Source organism: Gadus chalcogrammus, chromosome 11 (genome assembly GCF_026213295.1).
Source record: "Gadus chalcogrammus isolate NIFS_2021 chromosome 11, NIFS_Gcha_1.0, whole genome shotgun sequence".
NCBI classification, from domain to species: domain Eukaryota; kingdom Metazoa; phylum Chordata; class Actinopteri; order Gadiformes; family Gadidae; genus Gadus; species Gadus chalcogrammus.
In genome coordinates this window covers 8,820,966-8,831,136 of record NC_079422.1, presented here as the reverse complement: position 1 = coordinate 8,831,136, position 10,171 = coordinate 8,820,966, and the positions used below count along the sequence as shown (strand labels likewise).

The following is a 10,171-nucleotide window of genomic DNA, read 5'->3' as shown; positions in this document are numbered from 1 at the left end:
TTAATTTAGAGGCGCCTTTCAAGACACCAAAGGTCACCATATTGACCATAGTGTGAAGGTGACCATATTGACTGGCCTATTCAGGGCTGGTATCCGCTTTTCACACACAGGCCACCTCAATCAGCCTCAATCTGACCAGTTGAAGACGGATAGAAATAGGTCTCTGTCGGTCGCCAGCTGTGAGTGATAAGACATAATATCAAAATATCAAATAAAGAATTTTAGAACTTAGGCCTAAAACATGATCAATACCTTCGAAAATAGTGCATTACGTTGTAGTTTTTTTTATCATTGTGTACACACACACGCACGCACACACAGACAGACCGGAGTGACATGTAAAACAAGTTTATTTAAAAGGTTATCACAGATACAATCTCAAACAAAATCCATTACTTGTATGGAAAGATGAAAGTCGACACATATTCCCATTCGTTATATTCTTTCCATTCATGTTTGCCAATGAAAATGGAACACGAACAAGAAAATATTACCAAGTAGGTAAAAACATGAGCATAATTCCTACAGTTTGTAGGCTTATACCGTATATTTTCAATTCATTATTTATGGGGTATATTTTCTTATTATCTCACTTTTCATTTTAATTCCTTAAAATCATTTGACAAATTCGTCATATTTGAAATCCTGGTAATGAAATGGTAAATTCTGATGATTTTCCAGAATTAAACACGACGCTACATACACTGCGTGTTTACTGTTAACCTTTATTTAGGACAGGTTTTTTCTCACAAAGCCAGTGGTTCATATTCCCACAGAAGGTGCTTCTCAAGGCATTTATTTCCATCTCCTTTTGGTCCAAGTATGCGCAGGTCCTCATCCTGCGATTGCGTAACTCCGAAAAATGGTTTTCTTCGTCATCCCTAAACATGTAGGCAAATAAGGATTTTTAATTAAGCCATTACAATGCAGTGTTCTAGTGAAGTATACGTTGCGTTAGGTATTACCCTCTTTCCATCGCCGACCCATCTTCCCAAACAGTGTCCAATTCTCCAGCCCTTGATTGCAGCAGGCCGATCCAAACTCTATCTACTAAAAATCCAATCGTAAGGATCAGCTTCTGTCAAGACAGATGGACAATCGCTTTATGAGGAACACTTAACATCACAGAGTCCATTGTTACAGTGTAATTAAAGGGACTCTTACCTTTGTTGCATTTTTACACTTTTTTTGGATAAGGTTAAATTGGTATTAATAAGGTAATAACACTCTAATATGCAAGACAGACCCACCAGGAGTAAAAACAAACATTTATTTTACTCTCATAATATTTAGTGAAAACTTCAACCAATAAAATTCTTCGGACCGAATGACCTTATTGGCCGACAGACCTGTCTGTTTGCTGCATGGATATATAAGGTTTTCCGTCTGCTTCTTGTGGCGCATTCGGGCCCGCGTCATCAAGGCGCGTCCTCAACTAGAGGGTTTGTTTTGATTCCACGGCAGACAGTAGCGAGTAGCGACCGTAGCGACTGACGATGGCAGACCAAAGTGGTCCACGGCGTACTGAAACTGCACCATTCAGTCCGATTAGGGGACTCATCTCGGACTCAGACTCACAGAGTTACCCTCCTCTGGAGCCTCAGGAAGACCTCCAGACTGTTGGCCACCAACTGCACCATTCAGTCCGACAAGGGGACCCGATTCGGCCTCAGAAGCCAAGTGGTCCCGCTCCCCTGGATGATTCTCAGGACCTCCAGACCGTTGGCAACCAACCGCACCACTCAGTCCGATTAGGGGACCCATTTCGGACTCAGACGCGACGTTGTCCCGCTACTCTGGAGCTACTGGAAGACCTCCAGACCGTTGGCACCCAACCGCACCACTCAGTCCGATTACGGGACCCATTTCGGACTCAGACGCGACGTTGTCCCGCTACTCTGGAGCTACAGGAAGACCTCCAGAACGTTGGCACCCAACCGCACCACTCAGTCTTATTACGGGACCCATTTCGGACTCAGACGCGTCTTCTTCGGACTTCTTGTTTACTAGACCCCTGGTAGATATTATGACCCCTGGGAGTCTAAACATAACCCATGGGAGTCTAAACATAACCCATGGGAGTCTAGAACTTTTGTACTGTAGCGACCCTGGGACAGTTAAATAGTTTGTGTGTTATGTGTTACATTATATTTCGTTGTCCGCTATGCCAGTTGTTCTATGTGTATGTATTGTAATGTTCTTCTTGTCAATCAGCGTGGGGGCGAATCATTAGGTCAGCTGGGGGAGGGCCTTGGAAGAACAGGAGGGTGGGGGCCTGCACGCGAGTGAGACCGTGTTGGGGGTTGCCGGGGTAACTGGGGTTTGTTTTGTGTCGGTTTTCTGCCGTTGGTTACAATGTTACGGGTTTCAGTGACCTGGTTTTGGTTCATTAAAACTACCTTCAACTACTAATGACTCGACATCATTATGTCACCGGCGAGGTCGTTACAGTACTCACTATTACAGTACAGTACTCAAAATAACGCTTAGTTTTGTACGCTTAGGGGGTGGGGCATTGGAGGAAGGCGGGATGATTTGAATGTGCTGTAATTCTCAAATGCAACAAAGGTCAGAGTCCCTTTAAATAACATTTGTTACAACATGTAACAGCCCGCATCCTCAATGTTATAATGTTATGGAACAGTCTGTAACTAACTTCGCTATGTGGTTCGGGCTAGCCACCACTTACAGGCCGTTATGACATAAGAAGTTCATACCGTTACATATGAAGTAGGCTACATGTTCTTATGTTATCAGCATGTTGACACACACACACACACACACACACACACACACACACACACACACACACACACACACACACACAACCTGCTCTTGCTGGCTGTTCACAGTCACCAGATGTGCTCCTCGAACCAGACAGTCTTGACGGGCCGAGTCCCAGGTGCCTTTACTGGAGGAGAGCAAGTAACAGCTGGACTGCTCTGAGGTCCATTCTGGTGGACAGCTTGGGATGCTTGGGTCTGGTCAGGATTCAGACGGAGCAGAACGCAATTAGAGGCTACAGTTCTGAACGGAACTACACCTGTGTACTTTGAGTCACAATAGACCCACACAGGTGTCACTCATAAGGCCAATTAGGGGTCTGCTCCTTTTATGCACCAGGGGCAACGTAGAGTTGCGTTGATTTTTTTATTTGTATTTTCTTTTTTTGTAGTTTTAATAACAGCCCCTTGGTAAATGTAGTTACTAACTGTATGTTCAAAAGTGTTTCGGCTCAATCTAAAAGGTTTAACAAATGCTATCTCCTCCTCGACTGAATGTTTGTACATGCACAGGCTTGATGCGCTCCACTTTACTACAGCGTTTCTACAGCTCGATGCGTTTTCGCAATGAGTCCGTCTTTGTGGATATTGCTGAAACGCATCAAAGGAAAACGGAAGGGGAAAAGATAGTTTTCGCCCGTGTGGATGGGGCCTAAATAACAGAACAGCTGTGATTCGTCATAGGTATGAGTTAGATAATCATAGCTGTGATTCAGCTCCTCAAACGCTATTTATTTAGTTACATTTTATTTCCCTGTTATGTAAATAAAATACAAACAAAGTAACACTTCTGTAGAATAGTCAGTAATATAGGCCTATATTTTCAATATCATATATACTACTTGACACTTTAGTCACGAAACTTTAAAACAACCTGTGGTCAATATTAATTGACCATTTTATAAAAAGCGGAAATAACCATTATTTGAAAGCACTAACATAGGGGTGAGGGTTATGGTTAACGTTACCGTTAACCCTAACCATATTAAATCATTTATAAATAACATTAGTTATTTATTTGTATTTGAACGCTGTTCTGACGAATGATATGTAGGCCTACATTTGTTAGTTAGTTAATGCATTAAATAATGTCCAACAATGGTTATTTAACGTACCATTCAGGGCTGTACAGTGCGACAGCTTTGATCGCATTTGCTATTGAAATATATAGCCTAACGTGCGAAGATAAATACAAGTCCACTCGCACCGGTGCGAAAGGGTGAGAAGGACCCGTGCCGAAAAAAATACGTCTTTCTGTACGACTTTCAATGGCACTGCTAAGCGCGAGTGTGTGGGAGGCTGGGAGCATGATGGGAGCGATGCATGTAGGGAAATGTATTTTGAATTATAGGCTCGCCAGTTCCGCTGAACTACAAAAAAACTTAATTTCGCGAACATTCACACGTTGAGGAAGAGGCTTTGTAACGGTCGCGGGAATTTCACTTTTAAGCAAAACAGAAAAATGAAAAGGTATTTCTCTGTATTCGGAAGTTCTTCTTCATCAAATAAAGATGGAAACTTGGAAAAAAATCCACGTATGGAAGAGATTGACTCGGCGACCACAAGCACGGAACCGGCACCTTCGGACGAAGCCGACTCCACCCATGACTCCGTCTCGGCCAACGGGAAAACTTACAGGTTTAACCCCCAGTGGTTAAAAACGTTCAATTGGCTGGTCTACGACCAATCCAAGAAGTCTATATTGTCTAATTTGTAATAATTACTTAATTTTGTTGAATGTGTTCACCACTTCTGGCTGCTGATGTTTTAAAAGAGGCTCTCATAGTCACTTTACTATTTAATATGTTCATTGTCACTTTAACTGTTGTTAAATTTGTTCATATTGTTTTACTTTTGTATACACACGTCCTATTCTGTTCACATAGTTGTACCTGAATAATATTTATTTTTTGACTATAGTATGTGTGCTACCAAAATTATTTTTGTGCTACCATTTAAAAAAGTAAGCGTACAGCCCTGCCATTATGTAAAGTGTTACACATACTGTGAAATATCTCAACTGTGCGTAATGTAAAAAATATTTTTTGCAATCAGAATTGTATTGCTCCCATAGGCCTAGATACAATTGCTGTATTATTTTGTACTCGTAATATTTTAATCTCTTTTGTTAAATGTAACATACAATCCAGGATGTAATTTAATAAATTCAATTATTCATAAATAATACAATCTTTTTGGACCTAATAAAACTCACCCAGTTTGGAAATGTGCATTAGCAGCCTGTTTCTCTGCCGCTGGAGTTCCATTACCACATTTCTCTGGCGGGAGATCTGGTCCTTGAGTTCATCTCTTTCTCGGACCACCATGTTGTAGAAATCCTTTTTTTGGATGTAGATCTCCACATCTGGGCGGCAGATCCGATCGCCCAGAGGCAGGCTGCAGTCTCTGAACTTGGCCTCTAGATTGTCGTGTGCTCTTTGTAGCATCTGCCTCTGACTTATCAAGTGAAATCTCATTGAAGCCAAGTCGTTGACGGCCCAATCCGTAGTGGCGTTGGCAGCACAGTTACGGCCGAAGCTGAAATCCTCGGCTAGGAAGGGAAGACACACATCCGGCCAGAGGTTCCTCTTAGTGAGGAAGGATAAACACCAAAGGGATCTCAGCCTTGAACCTTGGCTTTTCATAAACCTAACCCTTTTTCTCTTATACAGTTTGCTGAGAAAATGTGATCTTACAGATGGATATAGGCCTTCTTACAGGTTTTATGAAGGCGCAGTGAAATGTTGAGGGTGGCTTGTAGAACGCAGAGAAGACCCAAACTTACACCAACCACTCTGCAAACTCCCAATGCTGTTTGATAAACGTCACGCACATGCATCGACACATACATGAACACATACACATTTTGATGTGCCACATTTAAACATTTTGATCCTCAAACTATACCCCGCCCCCACTTCGACCAAAGAGCAAAGCAACATAATACCAGTAAACTCACTTTAAATTAAATAGTGATAAACAGGCCTATTATGAAATTAATGATACAACCTGATTGTGCCCCTTTGAAAAAAAAAAAACTTGTTTACCAGAAAAACAGCTTGATTTCTCAGTTTCCCTTGCATCTTCATCATTTGATGAAGAGAAGGGGGTGTTAACGTAGTCCAATCTCAGTCTGCTGCATCGTTTCACACTGTTCAAGGTGTGTTTATCACAGAGATAGAGGAATTCTTTCTCTGTTGGTGACTTATTTCTGGGTGGAGGATGTGGCACTTCCCTCTGCATCTGTATCTGCATAGTTTGTCAATAACATGTTTAAATATTCCATCACCATCATGTCCCATGAGGAAATATATTGTTGTACTCTGTCTCTGACCACAGATATTTACAACGGGGGGTTTCAAGGCTCAATAGACTGATCTTACTGGTCTCCTCAATGATTTTTTTTTCTTAAATGCGTACATACAGTGACAAAGAAAACAATGGCAACCTTTTGGAATTTCATTGTTTTCTGAATAAATTTGTCATAAAATGTGATCTGATCTTCATCTAAATCAAGGGTATTGACAAACATAATGTGTTTGCTTCCTGTAGCTGTGGATCAGACCTTCACATCGTTGAGGAGGAATTTTAGCCCATGCTTCCTGACAGAACTGCTTTAGCTTTGTCATATTCTTTGGACATCTCATTAGTATGGCCCTCTTCAAGTCAATCCTTAGCACCTCTATTGGTTTGAGGTCTTGGCTCTGACTTGGCCTCTCCAAAAGGCAGATTTTGTTTTTCTGATGCCATTCTGTTGTGGACTTGATCCGTTGTTTTAGGTTGTTGTCCTGTTGCATCAACCAACTTGTACACAGTTTCAGCTGACATACAGACATTCTCACATTATCCTATATCATTATCTGATATACTTGGGAATTCCTCTGCCCCTCAATGATTCCAAGTTGGCCAGGCCCTGATGCAGCAAAGCAGGCCAAATTCATGACGCTTCCTCCACCGTACTTTACGGTTGGGATGATGTTTTCATGATGATATGCTGTGCCCTTTCTACGCCAGATGTAGTGCTGTGTATTTTTTCCAAATAGTTAGATCTTAGTTTCATCAGTCCACAAAACATGTTGCCAATACCGCTGTGGAGTGTCAAAGAGCTCTTTTGCAAACTTCAAGTGTGCAGCAATGTTCTTTTTAGTAAGCAGTGGCTTCCTTCGTGGTGTCCTGCCGTGGATACCCTGCTTGTTCAGTGTTTTACATATTGTCGACTCATGAACAGAGATGTTAGCAAGTTCCAAGGATGCCTTCAAATCTTTGGCTGTCATTCTGGGTTGTTTCTTTACCTCATTGATGAGTCTTCATTGTGCTCTTAGTGTCATTTTGACTGGTCGCCCACTTCTTGGTAGAGTACCAACAGTCCCAAAGTTTCTCCATTTGTAGAAGATTGATTGCCTTACTGTCGACTGGTGGATTTTGTCTTTGAAATAACTTTGTGACCCTTGCCAACAATTCTTGATCAAATCTCATATCCTCTGAAAGCCCTTTTTTGCGAGGCATGGCTCACATAAGCGTGTTCTTCTTGTGCAGAGCGAACTCCAAAAGTTTGAGGGGTTTTTAACATTCAAAGTAGCTGTAGTCCACACCTCCAAACTTAAATTATCTTAACAAGACTCCAGTTGTACCTTACTCAAGTTAGCTTTTTTGAGGTCATTAACTCAAGGGTTCACATACTAATTTCCACAAGCACTATGAGTTTATTTCCTTTGTTCTCATTAAAGATCAAAGAAAATTGTATGATACATTCAGTCAGAAAACTATGAAATTCCAAAAGGTTCACATCATTTTTCTTGCCACTGTATTATGAAAACAACACTTTTCCTGGGAATTGGTTTGGTTTTTTGGGGGGAGTCTCTGGTGCTCCCACACGCATTAAATAAGTCTGGTCATGATTTTTTGAGTGGGATATGCATTTCTGAAAGTACCCCGCCTACAGTAACCAAACGAGCAAGTCAGGTTCAGCGCGGACTCCTACATAGGAAGCAGTCACATTTGAATATTACCACCAACTTCCCCGTCCCCCTCCCATCAGAGCATGAATATGATTTTGTGGACTAGCGGATGAGCGCTTGGCGGAGATGTTAGCGCATTTCAGAAGCAAGGAGATTCCAAAAATAGATTTCTAATTCGTCAGATTGCCACGTGACTGCCTGGCAGGGAGTCCGGCGGAGCTGCTGAACTTCTGCCGGAGCTGCCCCGTTGGAGCTCCCCTGCCGGAGCTGTCGAAACAGCTCAGTCCGGCAGCTCCGGCGGGGGAGCTCTGGCGGGTGGGGGGGGGGGGGGGGGGCCCGGGCGGCCATCCGGCAGCTCAGCTCAGTACAAACCCCTTCTCCTCTATGTCGCAGTTCAATCTGGACTTCATAGGGTCAAAGCCAAAGTTCCTTTCCCCCAATTCTTCTCAACCATGGCCAAGATGATAATCCCTACTACGAGTCTTTACTTGTGGAACCAGAGACCTCAGACGCAGTCTTTTTGATTCATAATATCATCCGGAGGGGCACATAGCTTTTGGCCGTAATAACATTGTATTATATAGATAGGCCTACCTATATACAATGCTATTATCACTACTATTATTATTATTATTATTATTATTATTATTATATAATGTTATATAATATAGCTATAGAGCTCCAGGAGTCCGCAAACGGCAACAATCACTTCTCCTCCATGCTGTGGTTCACTCATTTGAACAGCTCATTTGTATGCAATGGGAAGCAGCTAATTTGCGTTAAAGCTTCAGACACCAAAGACAGCACATTCTCAAGGGACTGAAACAGAGGACAATAGCGATAGGCCATTTTTTTTCTTCCTAAAAGCTATTTCCAGCAAACAGCTTCAAAAGCCTGTTTTCTGGAACTCATATAGTATGTTTACTTTTTGGAAAAACATCATTATATATCACCTTTAATCAACAATTAATTATTGATATTAATTAGAATCAATTTCTGGCTATTAAACATTTTATCAAATACAAACGTAATTTATATAATCTCACTTTTGAAAATAAAGTCAATAAATATAGATGTAAGTGCATTAACCTACCACTAGAGGACATACACAATGTAGTAAGCCGAAAGTCTCTGCAAGAGGGGTGGTGGGCTTAAAGGTCCCATGACATGCTATTTTATGTATTCTTTAATATAGGTATTAGTGGGCAACTAACACAGTATTCAAAGACATTCCCGAAATTCAGCCGTGGTGCAGAGTTACAGCCACTCCGAGCCAGTCGCACATTGAGCTTCCCCCAAATGCGCTGTTTTGGTGTCTGTAGCTATAATGCAAATGAGGAGGAGCGAGGCGGGTCAAGGAGGAGGGTGGGGGTGTGGCCCTGAGCAGCTTGCAGCCACGGTACCATGCGCTCTGTTTACAGTGGATGTATCGCAATGGCGAGGCGCACACAGCCATTAGCCGTGTTCTGTAAATATTCTAGAACACACCGGAGTCCTGGAGCTCTATATCTAAATATTATCAAATAGCCTACATAGATATCTATAGCATATAATATATGTTATCACGGCCAAAAGCTGTGTGAGCCGATATTATGAATCTCAAACGACCGCGTTGGGTTCACCGACGTTCCTGGTTCTTCAACGTCCACATCAATGTGAAGTAGACTGAACCGCGACAAGGAGGAGAAAGGGATCGTTGCCGGGCAGCGCTTAGGCACCTCCGCCTCCGGCAGTGGTCCCTCAGCGGGGCTCAAGCGGGAGACATTCACCGCCAACAATCCCTTTCTCCTCCATGTCGTGGTTCATGTTCTTGAGGGAGTCAAAGCCAAAGTTCCTTCCCCCCAATTCATTCTCAACCTTGGCTGAGATAACCCCCGGTACGAGTCTCGTTGTAGAAATACCAGAGACGAGAGTCTGACGTGTTATGCGCCATAACACCAAAAGCAGAACGGTTATCCAAATAACAAGGAAGTGTACAACACTTGCGTTACAGTCCTGGAGCTCTATATCTAAATAACATCATATAATACATAGATATCTATATCATATAGTACATATTATCAGGGCCAAAAGCTGTGTGCGCCTCCAGACGATATTATGAATCACAAACTACTTTGTCGGGATCTGCGACGTCTCTGGTTCTTCCACTTTCCACTTTCCACATCAACCTGAAGTCGACTGAACCGCGCGCTGCCTGCTGCCGGCTGCCCGCTGCCGGGCGATGGTGCCTCACGGCAACCGGTGGCATGTCGCAGTTCATGTACTTCAGCGAGTCATAGCCAAAGTTCCTTTCCCCCAATTCCTTCTCAACCATGGCTCAGATAACCCCCACGACTCGTTGTGGAAATACAAGAGACGTCAAAGAACCGACAAGAAACATTTGTTACAGCGTTACAGTGTGTGTATTCACACACACACATGTGGCGCTCG

General features: G+C 42.7%; 1 protein-coding gene across 1 annotated transcript in view; it reads right to left on the bottom strand.

The window, feature by feature from the left end:
* Positions 1-218: 218 nt before the first annotated feature.
* The window catches only part of LOC130391608 (C-type lectin domain family 12 member B-like), a 34,593-nt gene continuing 24,640 nt past the window's right edge, over positions 219-10,171 (bottom strand). The window contains exons 2-6 of the mRNA XM_056601827.1: positions 5,502-5,594; positions 4,999-5,334; positions 2,830-2,981; positions 966-1,078; positions 219-881 (exon numbers count right to left, since the gene is read on the bottom strand). Coding sequence (XP_056457802.1) covers positions 719-881; positions 966-1,078; positions 2,830-2,981; positions 4,999-5,334; positions 5,502-5,594 — 857 coding nt within the window. The 3' untranslated portion in view covers positions 219-718. The remainder of the gene's footprint in view (positions 882-965; positions 1,079-2,829; positions 2,982-4,998; positions 5,335-5,501; positions 5,595-10,171) is intronic.